Raw genomic sequence first — 16,530 nt, 5'->3', positions numbered from 1 at the left:
AGCCAAGTGTTGAAGGCTGAACTAAAGTCAACAAAAAGGAGTCTCCCATACGTGTTCCTGTGCTCAAGATGTTCTAGTAGAGTGTGTAACACAATGACAATGGCATCCTCTGTTGACTTGTTCTTCCGGTAAGCAAACCGATTAGGATCTAATGATGGCGGTATGGAGGCTTTATTGTGTTTCATGACCAGCTTCTCAAAGCATTTAAATTGAAATAAGGTTTACCAATGCCCATAGCCTCTTTATTTCTCACGTTACCTCAGCATCCGCCGCGTCACCCCCTCCTCCACACGTTCACATCCATACACATAGCACACACTTCCATTCCCTTACCCCACCCTGGAAACACAGCAATGACAAATGGTAAATTACTCTGGACCTAAAAAACCAACATAGCAATTAGTCTACTTTAAAATAAAATGAGAGCGCTTTAATTCATTACTTCCACATTTTATGAAAAAAATAAAAAAGGTCCAGAGTTGACTTATTAGCTTAGCATTTTACATTTCTTCCTCTTACGTGTACTCTTATGAAGGAGACGGTGTTTCTTGCGGAGCTCCAGCAGGGCCTCCTCCTACGTGTGTGTTTGAGTTTCACTTCAGAGCCGAATTGAATTCCTATTGGTCCAGTCCGGCCTCTCCCTCGTGATCCGTCTCTTGTTCGCAGGTTTCCTGGTCAGTGCGTCTGATGCTCGAGTCGGAGTAACGTCTCTGTGGATAATCTCATTGAGCTGTTCTTCTGAATACATCGATATGAAGGCGCTAACGGGGCTGCTGCTGTTGGTCTTTGGTCACGGTGTGTCCTCAGGTAAGACTGAAGACTTTTACTTTTCAAAACGATCTTACCAAAAGGTTTGATTATGGTCCCTGAAGAGACAACGCTTAGATTCCCTACTTTTGTTGAAAAGCATTTTATTATCCTCTCAAATGAGTTCAATTAATCCACAACATGATTCATCTTTTACTGTGAATATTTAAACTAATATAAGAACACTTATTTAGGGTTAAACTGTGACAACGAAACCAGCGCACTGGTTCGATGGTCTATTATCAGAACCAAATATTAAACTTCAGTTAGGAAGGAATCCGATGTGAACTTTAAGTCTACTTCCAACCCTAAGTATTATATTAACACGCAGAGTTATCGTATTAATACATTTTCAACGTTCTTGGGGAATCATCACACACACGCTCACATATTGCAGACACACTACAATTATTATCATTGCTATCAATATATTTTTATGAAATATTAAATTATATGATTCTATTATTAATTATTATCATTCCAATGATGGCAATGTGAAGGTAGTAATCAAAGAAGGAAATTCAACAATATACTTGGTATGTTTACCAATCGTAAACATTGAAATAGTTATCCAAATAATAGTTTATTATTCATGTCAGCATGAATGATTGAGAGGCAGCAGGTTGTGTTGTAGTTGAAGGTCTGGACAGCCAGCGCTGTAGGCTACAGTGAGATGTTTGGATGTCAATAAGATCAAACTGAAGGTTCCTACATTACCTGGACGGCCAGGGGCGGAGCCATGGGACAGGGGGCGGAGCCATTGGACAGGGGGAGCCATAGAGCAGGGGGAGGGGCCATGGGCCTTTCTGTCTCGAGGGATGAACAGTATTAACCTGTCTGTCGTAACCTGTCTGTATGTCTATAGTGATGTACAGCTACCTGTCAGTCTGTCTGTCTGTCTACAGTGATGTACCGTATTAACCTGTCAGTCTGTCTGTCTGTCTACAGTGATGTACCGTATTAACCCGTCTGTCTGTCTGTAGTGATGTACCGTATTAACCTGTCTGTCTGTCTGTCTATAGTGATGTACTGTATTAACCTGTCTGTCTGTCTGTCTACAGTGATGTACCGTATAAACCTGTCTGTCTGTCTGTCTACAGTGATGTACCGTATTAACCTGCCTGTCTGTCTGTCTACAGTGATGTACCGTATTTACCTGTCTGTCTGTCTGTCTGCAGTGATGTACCGTATTAACCTGTCTGTCTGTCTACAGTGATGTACCGTATTAACCTGTCTGTCTGTCTGTCTACAGTGATGTACCGTATTAACCTGTCTGTCTGTCTGTCTGTCTGTCTACAGTGATGTACCGTATTAACCTGTCTGTCTGTCTGTCTGCAGTGATGTACCGTATTAACCTGTCTGTCTGTCTGTCTACAGTGATGTACCGTATTAACCTGTCTGTCTGTCTGTCTACAGTGATGTACCGTATTAACCTGTCTGTCTGTCTGTCTACAGTGATGTACCGTATTAACCTGTCTGTCTGTCTGTCTGTCTGTCTACAGTGATGTACCGTATTAACCTGTCTGTCTGTCTGTCTACAGTGATGTACCGTATTAACCTGTCTGTCTGTCTGTCTACAGTGATGTACCGTATTAACCTGTCTGTCTGTCTGTCTACAGTGATGTACCGTATCAACCTGTCTGTCTGTCTGTCTACAGTGATGTACCGTATTAACCTGTCTGTCTGTCTGTCTACAGTGATGTACCGTATTAACCTGTCTGTCTGTCTGTCTACAGTGATGTACCGTATTAACCTGTCTCTCTGTCTACAGTGATGTACCGTATTAACCTGTCTGTCTGTCTGTCTACAGTGATGTACCGTATTAACCTGTCTGTCTGTCTGTCTACAGTGATGCACCGTATTAACCTGTCTGTCTGTCTGTCTACAGTGATGTACCGTATTAACCTGTCTGTCTGTCTGTCTACAGTGATGTACCGTATTAACCTGTCTGTCTGTCTGTCTGTCTACAGTGATGTTCCGTATTAACCTGTCTGTCTGTCTGTCTGCAGTGATGTACCGTATTAACCTGTCTGTCTGTCTGTCTACAGTGCTTCACTCTCTGCAGTATTTCCTCACGGGGTCGTCTGGACTCACAGCCTTCCCAGAGTTTGTTGTTGTTGGGATGGTGGATGGAGTTCAGATTAACTACTATGACAGCAACACCCAGAGAGTAGTCCCCAAAGAGGACTGGATGGAGCAGGTCATCAGAGATGACCCCAACTACCTGGAGAGGAACACTGGAACGGCTCAGGGTACCCAGCAGGTCTTCAAAGCCAACATTGGGATTGCCAAGCAGCGCTTTAACCAGACAGGAGGTAAGTTTATATCTACTGTCTGACCTCTCACATGGAGATATCCATCATTCAACCCCAGGATAAAGATCCACCATACTCCTACACACACACACACACACACACACACACACACACACACACACACACACACACACACACACACACACACACACACACACACACACACACACACACACACACACACACACACACACACACACACACACACACCACCCCGCCTGTTGAAGGCCGCCTTAATGCCCGGTCTTGCCTGGGCTGAAGCCCCAGGGCCTTCGCCGATCGGGGGTCTATCATGAGCTGCACTAATGATAGGCCCATGATAGCCCCCCCCCCCCCAATCGGCGAAGGCCCCAGACAATGTGATGTTTAGTTTGGGGCTTACAAAGATCAGAGGCCTATCATGAGCCAAGAGAGAAGAGGGCCACTAGTGGTAGCTGGGCCCCGCGGCCCCTTGACCCCACAGCCACGGTCGTCTCATCGCCTCATCGCCGTCAACAACGGCAAAATGTCGAAAAAAAATGGTGGTAGTGTAGGGGTGTGTTCTGAAGAGGCTCCGTGTCAAACGGCCCGCGGGTCACCTGAGGCAGAGGCACATCCGTCCAAAGACTCTGGCTGCTCTTATTCTCTGTGGTTTCATTTATTTATCATAATGAGTTATCTTATAGTAATGCTCATTTGGTTTGTGTTGTGGCGCCGTGTGTATTTAATGTTAATGAAAAAATTACATAAATTACATCTAATCTCTCTCTCTCTCTCTCTCTCTCTCTCTCTCTCTCTCTCTCTCTCTCTCTCTCTCTCTCTCTCTCTCTCTCTCTCTCTCTCTCTCTCTCTCTCTCTCTCTCTCTCTCTCTCTCTCTCTCTCTCTCTCTCTCTCTCTCTCTCTCTCTCTCTCAGGTGCCCACATGTTTCAGTTCATGTGTGGTTGTGAGTGGGATGATGAGGATGATTCTACTGATGGTTATCACCAGTTTGGTTATGATGGAGAGGACTTCATAGCGTTCGACCTGAAGACCCTGACCTGGGTCGCTCCAGTACGTCAGGCTGTCACCACCAAACTGAGATGGGATCAGGATAGAGCTCTGAATCAACACAGGAAGAACTACCTCACCAAGGAGTGTGTTGATTGGCTGAAGAGGTACCTGGCCTATGGGAAGAGCACTCTGCAGAGAACAGGTAGAGTCACATGACCTGCTGGGCGTTGACAGACTCTTGTCTCTGAGTCACTGTTCTCTCTCTCCCCCCCCCCCCCCCCCCCCCCCCGCAGGGGACGCAGGTCAGAGCTTTTTGGAAGAATATCAAATATAGAATATATATTATATATATATATTACATGACAAGAACACGTGTTTACATTATGAAATAATCTCTCTCTCTCTCTCTCTCTCCTCTCTCCTCTCTTCTCTCTTCTCTCTTCTCTCTCCAGAGCGTCCGCGGGTGTCTCTGCTCCAGAGGAGCCCCTCCTCCCCAGTGGTGTGCCATGCTACAGGCTTCTACCCTGACAGGGTGGTGGTGTTCTGGAGGAGAGACGGCCTGGAGCTCCATGAGCAGGTGGACCCCGGGGAGGTCCTCCCCAACCACGACGGGACCTTCCAGGTCAGCGTGGACCTCAACCTCACGGCCGTCCCACAGGAGGACTGGGGGAGGTACGAGTGTGTGGTCCAGCTGAAAGGCATCGAGGACATCTCCACCCCCCTGGACCCCGCCCTCATCAGGACCAACGGGGGTAAGACTGGTGTTGGAGGGGATGGAGGGGGGGAACACATGTCTCACCACCTCCACCTGACCTCATCACAACCACTGCCAGGTGTACCTGGACACTGCTGAAGCTACTGGGTAAACACACAGCTCTCAGGAGTAGCTCAATTCAGGAGAACATGGTGGATTGTGGGTAAATGAGTTCTATGAATAGGGCTAGGCTCAGATCAGTCCCTGAGTGACCCTGAGCTCCAGAACAGATTCTAGAGGAATAGTTACACTGACGCTGTGTTAATAATGAAAAGCTGTGTTTCCATCCAAATTAGCCAGAACTCGGTTTCAACAAACTCAACGGTTCCTAAAGCCGATTTCTGTCTGCATTTGTGCCACGGTCAAAATTCAAAATAAGATTGGGCCCATTCAGGTAGGGTGACCAGATCCCAATTCACCAGATGTGGGTCAAAGACTACGTTTGTGTGGGACAATGTGGGATACCAATGCATCGAGGTAGTCTAAAAGAACATTTATAAAAATAAAACAAAATCTATTATGCCCCTTTGCTTATAACATTACTATGCTTTGCCATCTGGTTGATTCAGTAGCAAGTAACAGCCTGCAAAAGAACAACTAACAAATATATCCTATTTATAAGATATACTTCCCAAGTTCTCTCACATGAGAAAACCTACTTTTTTTTTATGAGTCTCGCATTGTCTGTGTCGTTTCACGTCGTATTCATCTCCTCCGTTTGAAACGGAAAAATGACTCTTCAAACTTCACATAAAACGTTACCAGATTCACCTTGCACTGGTTTCACCCAGGAAATGAAAGTTTCCCAGTTTTTATTGTAGCTGCATTACCTCTTCATAGCCGTACGAGTCGTGCTGTTGTCAGTGTTTAGTGTAGATTTATCTATTTATTGGTTATGGACATTATCACAGCTAATCTCAGAAACCTTTCATACAGCTGCCACATCCAGACGCAGCACAGTGGACGTGGTCTCCCTTCAGCGTCAGCTTTTGGAGGAAGTTAGAATGCTGAGGCGTACTCAGGAGCAACTCCTGCAGGTGGAGAGGGAAAAGCTGCTCGTCGAGAGGGAGAAGCTTCGCCTTGCCCAAGCCAAGTCTGATTAAAAAAAAAACGTTGAACCTAGAATAAAACAGCAATCACTCAGAGGTTTTCATGTGTGGTTTATTGTGTTTTTTCTTCACATGAATCTCCTCCTTATGAGGTCTTGTCTCACTTGCATGCCATTGTTACATGGGGCAGGGACTGGGACATCTCCCTCGGGGTCATCATCATCTGGGAGGTCAGGGATTGGCAAGCGGTACATAATGCAGATGTCGTGGAGGATAAAAGCACAGGTAATAATTGTACATGCCCTCTCAGGAGTGTACTGGAGCACTCCACCAGAACGGTCGATACACCTAAACCTTGACTTCACTACCCCGATGCACCTCTCCACAACACTACGTGTTCTTCGTTGTGCCCGGCTGTAGCGCTCATCTGGCTCTGTTGCAGGGTGAAGGATGGGTGTCATCAACCATGGCCTTAAGGCATAGCCACTGTCTCCTGTCATAGAGGACATTGGTTAGGGCAATACAGTGTGTTTTTTGTTTTAACCTAAAGTAGAATTCATGTGTAGTTCTCACCTCACTCGCAGCGTTGCATCACATATGACCTGTGTGTTTATCCAGTGGACATTTTTCCTATTTACAAAGGCCTCCTCCTCATCATTTGGTGCCTATGGAATTAAAATGTATGGAATAATTCATACTTAAAGGGGTAGTTCGGAATTTTAGACATAGGGCCTGATTCCCAAGTGAGCATTGGTATTCTACATCACTGGAGACAGTTTTCAACACATTTCATACAGTCCTTCTAGTTGCAGAGTTCGCTCGTGCTAGGCTAGCGCACGTCAACGGGCAATGCTAGCCTGCTACTAAAAACAGTCTTACCCACTCCACAGTACACCCGAGGTAAATCAATTATAACGACAGACTATAAATCTAAATGTCTGTTTATAGAATAATGTTAGAAATAAAACCAACCTTGCATTGCATTGCATTTTGAGGGAATTGCGGGGTCTCAGCAGCAGTGTTTATATTCCTGTACGTAGGCTACGGCAGCGGCGGACTGATACCTAGGTTACCTGCCGCTGTCATTGCTACAAACGCAGAGTACAGTGAACGAAGGAATTCTATAACCGTATTCAATTAACAAGATATGTCCACGTTTTGAGGAGTTAGCGATGCATCTGCTTTTGAAGACGATTATGAGGAATTTGTTGTATCCAACGAACCGTACGTGTACGAGCCGCGTTGTTTTGATGACCAAGCCAGCAGCAACAAGCCACAGTTGAGTCCTTTCTGGATCTCGCACTGGAAATTGGTGGAAACTTTGTGGTGCCCATCTGTACCGTTTATTTCTACAATTTCTAAAAGCACACTGAACCATCATGTTGCCTAGTCGTTCAATTGCGCTTCTGTCCCACGCTTCTCTGTTTACGTTCTTCTGTCGTGATTCGGTTACAAACCTAACCAGCGCATAGTAAAATTCCGCTTCTGCTGAGAAAGTAGTCCCTCGATGATTCATGCGATGCAAGGTTAGTTTTATTTCTAACATTATTCTATCAACACAGACATTTAAATCTATAGTCTGGCGTTATAATTGATTTACCTCGGGTGTACTGTGGAGTGGGTAAGACTGTTTTTAATAGCAGGCTAGCATTGCCCGTTGCCGTGCGCTAGCCTAGCACGAGCGAACTCTGCAACTAGAAGGACTATCTCCAGTGATATAGAATACCAATGCTCACTTGGGAATCAGGCCCTATGTCCAAAATTCCGAACTACCCCTTTAAGGTAACACTTCAAGCACCACGTGAAATGTTTTTTGATTCAAGCTGATACGTTCATAAACAGAATAAACAGATTTGCAAAAAAATTAAAATAAATAACATTATCTTTGATTGCAATATGTGTCCCATCAACTGCCCCCAGCACATTTGGAAATCCGACTATATTGAAGAACTGTTGTTTGGCTGTAATACATTCTGCATCTGTTGTAGGAAACTCTTTAAACTGCCTACTCTTCTGCAGAGTGCATTTGAAACATCTCTGACCACTCTGCTAACGGAGGACTGGCTTCCACCCAGTGTGCCCCCCACCACCGTTTGAAAAGACCCAGAGGCATAGAACCTCAGGGCAGCCATAATCTGCAACACCACTGGAAGTGGTGTTGATCGCCCTGTTTCTCTTTTCAGATCAATTGATAAGCTATCAGCTAGAAAAAGAATGGCTGGCCTAGAGAGCCTATACTGTCTAATTAAGACATGGTCTGGAGGGCTAGTGGATTCTCTCCCTAGCTGCCACCCAAAGAACTTCCATCTAAAAGTAATAATAGTAAGGACATGGTTTCAGTAACTTGGCCTACTTAAAAACATATGTTCATAGTGATTTATTAACCGATTTAAGTCGCTTTGGATAAAAGCGTCTGCTAAATGCCCTAAATGTAAATGTAAATTAAGTAGAAACACGCATCAATAATGGTCTCCATGATTTACTAAGAGTACATTGTAGTGAAATCAACAGGCACACATGTCACACAGACTGAAGTGTCCATTTAAACTATGTCAACTGCCAAAATAAGCTAGGCTACATTAAAAAAATATATATAAAAAATACTCTGACCTACATAAATTACAAATACATTGTCTAGGACTACTAAATACTAAATAAATATATAAAAATGTCATACAAAGTAAATACATATCAAGACTTACCTTTTCACTGCAGCTGGTTTAAGAATGGAGAGGGCTTCTCTTAAAGTTGTGAAGAAACTTGAGAAGAAATTCAAGAACTTTGTCTTCAAGAATCTCATTTGTTCTTAAATACTTTCTTAGGAAAAAAACGTAGGAACTTAGGAAAAAAATTAAGAAGAAAGTTGAGAAAAAAGTTAAGAAAAAACATAAAATATTCAAGAATATCAAATCTTCTTAAATGGTGTCTTAAGAACATGGTTAAGAAAAAAGTGCTACTTAAGAACTTTTTTCTTCTTAAGAATGCTTTGTGAATCCGGGCCCTGACCTTCAACCCCTGAGGGAGACGTCTTAGGAGTGGAGGGAGGGGGGGCAGCAGGTCTCCCTCAACAGCACTGGAACAGAACCGGACCCCCTGGGCCAAAGGAAACATTGACCTCAATTCAATGTCTTTTGTCAACAGGATCCACAACATTGTATTAGCTGAGTTAAAAGCTACAATGTAACGTTTGTCGATTATGTAAGCTGGATTTAAAGAATATAGTTGCAGGCTACATATTTTAAATTTGTCCTTTCAACATGCATCTTATTTGTAGCAATAAAATAATGCAATTAAGTTAAATTGATTAAAACATAAGGTTCTCATCCACATCATTTTTTACTAAGTTGTTTATACATATAATTGAATCATAATTCTAGTTTGTCAAAAGGTTCCACAGAACTTAATTTGATGCAACTCGCATATTTTTTTCATTTGGTTTATTGACCAACACAACAGTGATGCAGTTAACATCGCGGGGCACTTGGTACACAAAAAAACAATACGTAAACATCTTCGGCACATTATTAGGCAATGTTTTGGAGCAGCACAGTACAACACCTTCGTTTGTAAACTGCCTTGTTGCAGCATAGAAATCCCATCAAAACTTGCCTTGATTTGACAATATTATGGTCTAACAATAGAACAGGCTTTTCATCTTTTGTGTAAGTATAATTAAGGTGTGACATAATTTATGTAACAACACCGCTTTTTTAACAAAACACTTGCCACTGTCAACTTTTATTTTAGCATTGCGGGGGGGAAAACCTGAGTTGTAAATATTTTATAACCCCTCTCTCTCTCTCTCTCCCCTCTCTCTTTCTCTCTCTCTCTCTCCCTCATTGTGTAGACACATTCTGTTAAAGTAGTGTTTCTCAGTGTATATGTTGGTCTATTCCACAGAGCATTCGTCATTCTGTTAAAGTAGTGTTTCTCAGTGTATATGTTGGTCTATTCCACAGAGCATTCGTCATTCTGTTAAAGTAGTGTTTCTCTGTGTATATGTTGGTCTATTCCACAGAGCATTCAGCATTCAAACCACAATGGCTTCTTGGTACAGTGTGTCCATGAACAGCTGTTCCTGCGTTGAGTCTGCAAGCGTCCAGTGGAAGGAAGAGCTTCTGGAGCACAGAGGAGGCATAACAAAAACATAACCACATTTTGAGCATACAGAGACGGTGCGCTTTATAAACATGAGCTTAATGAATACATTTGACTTGATGAGCATTTGACAGTGCTGTGTGTGCCAATGTCCACTCTGTGGACCACACAAAACAGAAAGTTTTAAAAGAGCAAGGGTGGTGTGATGGTGATGAGGTGTGTTTTGAGGGCCGTTTTGAATGATGACAGAGTGTCGGCATTGTGGATTATGTATAGCTGAACATTATACTGCTAAACGTGGTATTGTGATACCATGTTTAGTGACCTGCAGCTGGACCGCGTCAGCGTGCACTACAACGAGGCCGCCGGTCAGGGGGCGCGCCTTCACCCTCTCACACGCTCACCTATTAACACGCTCACCTATTCACACACTCACCTATTCACACGCTCACCTATTCACACGCTCACCTATTCACACGCTCACCTATTCACACGCTCACCTATTCACACGCTCACCTATTCACACAATCACCTATTCACACAATCACCTATTCACACGCTCACCTATTCACACAATCACCTATTCACACAATCACCTATTCACATCCTCCGCCATCCAACCTCTCATCCATTCACACTCTCACCCATTTACTCTCACCCATTCATCTGTTTTGCTAATTCTCTCTGCTGAAGAGTATCTTCCTTGAAATAAGTAGATGGATACACGGCATATAGTTCGACATACATTCCAATGCAGTGGCGGACTCAGACTGTTTGAAGGGCAGGGGCGAAAAAATAAAAAAGGGCACATTCTGGACAACATGGGGCCCCACCAGCGGACACAGTGGCTTTTCTAACTTGATGGTGTTTTGTTCCCCCAACGGAGCCTTAAAGGCAGCGCTGCCTGGAAGGTCCTATCCCCTAACCTTAGCAAGCGCTGCCTTGAAGGTCCTATTGGGGCCACTTGTTACATCTCCATGTAGCACTTAAAAGAATAGTTGGGCTCATAATTGAAACGGGGGTCTGGGGGTCCTCCCCCAGGAAAAAATGTGCTTCAAAGACACTGTTTCCCCTTATTCTAGCGACTTTATAAACACCAAAATGAGTTGTTCACATCATTGTGCACTTTCACATTTTAGCCAAAGAAAGGAGGATGCCTTACTGCTTTCATCTTTACTAACATTTAAGTAAAAATTTGACTGGAGAAAATTCAATGTGCCGCTACCATACAGTCTTTGACCGCTGACAGCCAGCTACGGAAACATTTAAGGAAGTTTTCCTTCATGTTGAGCTGATAGCTGACCATTATCGTCTCTCTTGCACGAAACGACCTACACTTGAATGATCTTGAACGCTCAAATATTTATATACATTTTAAACGGATTATGCAAACTGAAAATATTAAGTTTTTCTAACTTGGCATCTAATTGCGCTTTTCCACTATGGGTTCTGACATACTCTTTATCCGCTTTTTGCTTCGTTATCCAGTGGAGATTTAAGTACCACTCGATGTAGCCGTTTGTCATGGCGACGCCACATGAAAGCAACGCCCCGCATTCCCCGTTCGTCAGCTACCAAAGAGAGGAACGTCTGCACCTCAATAGCTAACCACAACATGTTTTTTTCGGTTTGCCATATTCTTGCTCCAGAGGGCACATCATCATCATCAGGGGCAACCTAGGGCACTCATTAATTTTCGTTCACGTGTAAAGGGCAGCCAATAAGGCACTTTCTCTCATTTTCACCACCATAGAGGGCACTTTAGCACACTTTTTCAACCATGGGGGCACCAGACGGGCAGAAGGGCACTAGAAGGGCACCAGACGGGCAGAAGGGCACTATCAGGGCACTAGAAGGGCACTGGAAGGGCACTAGAAGGGCACTAGAAGGACCAGACGGGCAGAAGGGCACTATCAGGGCACTAGAAGGGCACTAGAAAGGCACTGGAAGGGCACTAGAAGGACCAGACGGGCAGAAGGGCACTATCAGGGTACTAGAAGGGCACTAGAAGGGCACTTGAAGGACCCGACGGGCAGAAGGGCACTATCAGGGCACTAGAAGGACCAGACGGGCAGAAGGGGACTATCAGGGCACTAGAAGGGCACCAGACGGGCAGAAGGGCACTATCAGGGTACTAAAGGGGGCACTAAAAGGGCACCAGACGGGCAGAAGGGTACTATAAGGGCACTCATTAAGGCACGTCATTGAATTTTCTTGTTCTAGAGGGCACATCATCATAACTTATTGTATGAAGGAGCACCCTAGAGGGCACCTAATCATGTTTTGCACGTGAAATGGGCATTTCCAATAAGGCATTTCCTCTCGTTTTCGACACTCTTGAAGTGCACTTTAGCGCGCTTTTTCAACCATTGAGCCACGAGGGGGGGGGGGGTCGCCCCCCCTGCCCCCCCCCCCCCTGAGTCCGCCACTTTTCCAATGCATCGACCGTGGAGTAGTTCTCCTTGATAAATGACTTCTGGGATTTATTAATGGGTCCCGAGACTGGATGCGTGATGGTTCATTATTTGATGTTATACTCCCCCCTACAGGTCACACTGAAGTACCACATGAGTAGTCACACCGTGTCATAAGAAAAAACCACTAGCGATTCGTCTAACCTTATTAACAGCAGAAGTATTAGAAAACAAATACTAATTTCTGTGTGTGTGTGTGTGTGTGTGTGTGTGTGTGTGTGTGTGTGTGTGTGTGTGTGTGTGTGTGTGTGTGTGTGTGTGTGTGTGTGTGTGTGTGTGTGTGTGTGTGTGTGTGTGTGTGTGTGTGTGTGTGTGGGTAAGAGTTAGTTTCACTTTGAAGTTCTCCTCTTGTCCGCATGTTTCCTGGTCAGTGCGTCTGATGCTGGACTCGGAGTCACGTCTCTGCGGATAATCTCCTCGAGCTGTTCTTCTGAATACATCGATATGAAGGCGCTGATAGGGCTGCTGCTTTTGGTCTTTGGTCACGGTGTGTCCTCAGGTAAGACTGAGTAAAGTTTTTACTTTTCAAAACTATCCTTCCAAAATGTTTGGTTCATGGTCCCTGAAGAGACGATGCTTAGATTCCCTAATTTGGTTGAAAAGCATTTGAGTATCCTCTCTAATGAGTTAAATTAATCCACAACATGATTCAGCTTTTACTGTGAGTATTTAAACTAATGTAAGAACATTTATTCTGGATTCGAACTGTGAGAACGAAACCAGTGCACTGGTTTGATGATGTTGTTCCCAAATGTACAATCTATTATCAGAACCAAACATTAAACTACAGTTAGGAGGGAATCCGTGTACGTTAAGCAGTGGCGGATTTAGCAAATTGGGGGCCCAAGGCGAAGATATGTATGGGGCCCACCTCATTCGATCTTTAAAACAGAACAGAGAAAAAATATATATATCACGTTTGTACTGTTGTGTGCTTCTCTAATAGACAGGGTTATTTTCTTCCTTCATTTCTCGTCAATGAGTCATCTTGTTGGGTTGGATACTTTGATTTTTACCACTGTTTTTTGTATTGTTGGCTGTTTCTCAGTGTGGTTTAATATGTTCTGAGGAAATTGACGGAAAATGTTCTACATGACTGCAGCTGTTTGGGGGCCCAGGCCAAAGATATGTACACTTTTTTACTCCAAAATAAAGATGGAAAGTGGAGAACGCACAAAGTATAGCAGTCCACAAACTAATAGTCACGATGGAACTAGAAAGAGAATAAGGTTTCAGATAACACCTGTCTTTGCCAAAATGCCAGACAAACCAGCACTGTTTATTATTAAGATCAAATCAATATCAATATAACCAGCAAGAGAAGTAGTTAGGGTGAACCGCCACAAACAGTGATATATTTAGCGAAACATCACAAACAGTCATATGCTTAGCAAATATTGCCATGATGAGTAATTGACTTTGTATGTGTGAGTGAGGTTGCAATTGGCATTGCAATTGAGATTGACATTTCAAACATTCTACAAACAAGCCTTTGTACGAGAGAGAGAGACAGAGAGAGGGAGAGAGAGAGAGTCTATGAGCGGGAAAAGATAGATTGTTCTCCACATCACACGCTTCTAACAGTCCTACTTATTGACGTCTTCTCACAGGTCTTCACCAATTCACAGCTAGCTGCTGCTGCTGCTGTAGCGGCGTGTTCAACGCTTTGGACGTTGTTGTTCCTGTCTGTGTCCCCAACAGTAGCCATAAGAAAGTGTGTCATCTTTGGCAGCGTTGCCAAATACTTTCCGGCGTCTTTTTTCATTTTTCTTTTATTTGAGCCGCTTGGGTAACTCTATTTCCTAACCCTTTTCCTAACCCTTTATTTTATTATCACGTTTAGACTTGTCTTGCCTCATCTCTGCATCTCTGCTGTATGTGGCCAAGCGGCCGCATGCCTCTATGTTAAAACTGCCACTGACTTTAAGTCTACTTTGAATCCTAAGGATTATATTAACACTCAGTGATATCTTATTATTAACTAGTCAACGTTCTTGGAGAATCATCACTCACGCGCACACACGCGTATACACACGCAGACACACACTAATTTAATTATTATCATTGCTATCAATATATTATTATGAAATATAATTATATAATAATTATATTATTAATTATCATCATTCCAATGATAGCAATGTGAAGATAGTTAATATGCCGTCATCGAATACAGAAATTCACCAATATGCTTATAAATATGACAACATTTTAATAGCTATTTCAATAATAGTTTAATATTCATGTCAGCAGTAATGATTAAAAGGCAGCAGGTTGTGTTGTAGTTGAAGGTCTGGACAGCCAGCGATCTACAGTGATGTACCGTATTAACCTGTCTGTCTGTCTGTCTACAGTGATGTACCGTATTAACCTGTCTGTCTGTCTACAGTGATGTACCGTATTAACCTGTCTGTCTGTCTGTCTACAGTGCTTCACTCTCTGCAGTATTTCATCACGGGGTCGTCTGGACTCCCAACCTTCCCAGAGTTTGTAGCTGTTGGGATGGTGGATGGAGTTCAGATTGGGTACTATGACAGCAACACCCAGGGAATAGTGCTGAAACAGGCCTGGACGGAACAGTTCTACAGAGATCATCCAGGTGAACTGGAGATGATAACTGAAAGGGCTCTGGGTGCCCAGCAGAGCATCAAGGCCACTATTTTGTATCTGAAGAAGTGCTTTAACCAGACAGGAGGTAAGTTTATATCTGATGTCTGACCTCTCACATTTAGATATTCATCATTTAAACCCAGAATAAAGTTTCACCATGCTCCCAAACAGTGTTCCAATTACCCCCCCAGCTTCGGGGGGGGGGCGGGGTCAGCATTCCCATTGGGGGGGGCGATGGCGTCATTAGAAAGCCCTGCCTCTATATTCATACCTTCATCATTACACACTTACGGTGTGTGACCTACATTCTTCTGAAATTGAATGAAATGCCTATGCCAGGTAGCTAATTCTGAAGAAAGAAACACATGCTAACAGATATCTTGGGGAAACAACAAACAACACCAACTTAATCAAGAAAGTATAATGGGAGGATTTTTCTCGATTGCTCATTCACTTGACCTGCAGGTTGGGGCAGCGGTGCGCTGAATGCGGGCAGCAGGCTAACTGACGTGACTGACAACGAGGGAACACTGAACCAACCCCACTGACGTTACAATATCTATACATCATGGGCCTACTTCGAACGTACACCCACAGTGGCGATCAAGGCTATATAACAGAGACGATTGCAGAACATAAACGCTATGTTATGCATTGACATAATGCCCCTCCTCCTGGCTTTGAAATCCATTTGCCTACTCCCCTAACTGAAATAAAGGACGTACATTATATCACTAAATCTAATAACTATAAGGCAATATATTATTTTGGACTAAAAGTAGGACAGTAGGCTAATACCACGGAGGAAAGAAATGACAAACATCAAGTGACTCAATCTAATTTGTTTGTTCATGGGCTACAAAACTAGTTGACTTGCATTTTTTCACAACTCATTAGGAACCGTCACCTTGATACCGTAGCTCTCCTCGCAGCTCTATTGGTAGCGACAAACACACATAACCTTCATCGCTGCCAGTGCCGCCGGAGTTTTGTAATGGAGCAATAGTCGAGTGATGTCAAGTAAACAAAAGTCAAAAGATGCTGAAGGCAGAGAAATGGTACAGTCCACTGAAGGGGCGTTTTAAATCGTATGGCACTAGATTATTACTTTCATGATGAGCACAGATTGAGAAATACTACTTCCCGTAAGTATTTCAGTACGCGGGGCATTTAAGAATATTAGTAGCCCTTACCTCCATTAACTATATGTCTTGTTACTTTATCTGTGAATTTAATTGTATTTTTATTTTGGAGTTAGACATTTTTTCATGTTAACTACAAACTTTTAGAATAATTTTCAATGATTCATGAGATGAAACCAACACATTCTCACTCCGAGCCCGTTGATTTTTGACGAACGGTCAGTGACTTTGGCTTCAGCTTCTGACGCAAAAGGATACCCTTGTGCTTCTTTCTTCAACGCATGGGGTTTGACCCGATGGCTGCACATAG

General features: G+C 43.6%; 2 protein-coding genes across 3 annotated transcripts in view; one reads left to right on the top strand and one right to left on the bottom strand.

Annotated features, from left to right (window-relative positions):
• Window positions 1-16,530, bottom strand: part of LOC132451407 (major histocompatibility complex class I-related gene protein-like) — a 79,242-nt gene that overhangs the window by 45,994 nt on the left and 16,718 nt on the right. The gene's annotated exons all lie outside the window — the stretch shown is intronic.
• The window catches only part of LOC132451379 (uncharacterized), a 291,272-nt gene continuing 275,307 nt past the window's right edge, over window positions 566-16,530 (top strand). Inside the window, 3 exon segments of the mRNA XM_060043831.1 lie at window positions 566-807; window positions 2,856-3,122; window positions 4,017-4,295. Of these exon segments, the coding sequence (XP_059899814.1) occupies window positions 753-807; window positions 2,856-3,122; window positions 4,017-4,295 (601 nt within the window). The 5' untranslated portion in view covers window positions 566-752.

The sequence above is a fragment of the Gadus macrocephalus genome, chromosome 22 (genome assembly GCF_031168955.1).
Source record: "Gadus macrocephalus chromosome 22, ASM3116895v1".
Classification (NCBI taxonomy): Eukaryota; Metazoa; Chordata; class Actinopteri; order Gadiformes; family Gadidae; genus Gadus; species Gadus macrocephalus.
Note: the sequence above shows the minus strand (reverse complement) of the source record. Positions and strands in the feature narration are given on the sequence as shown.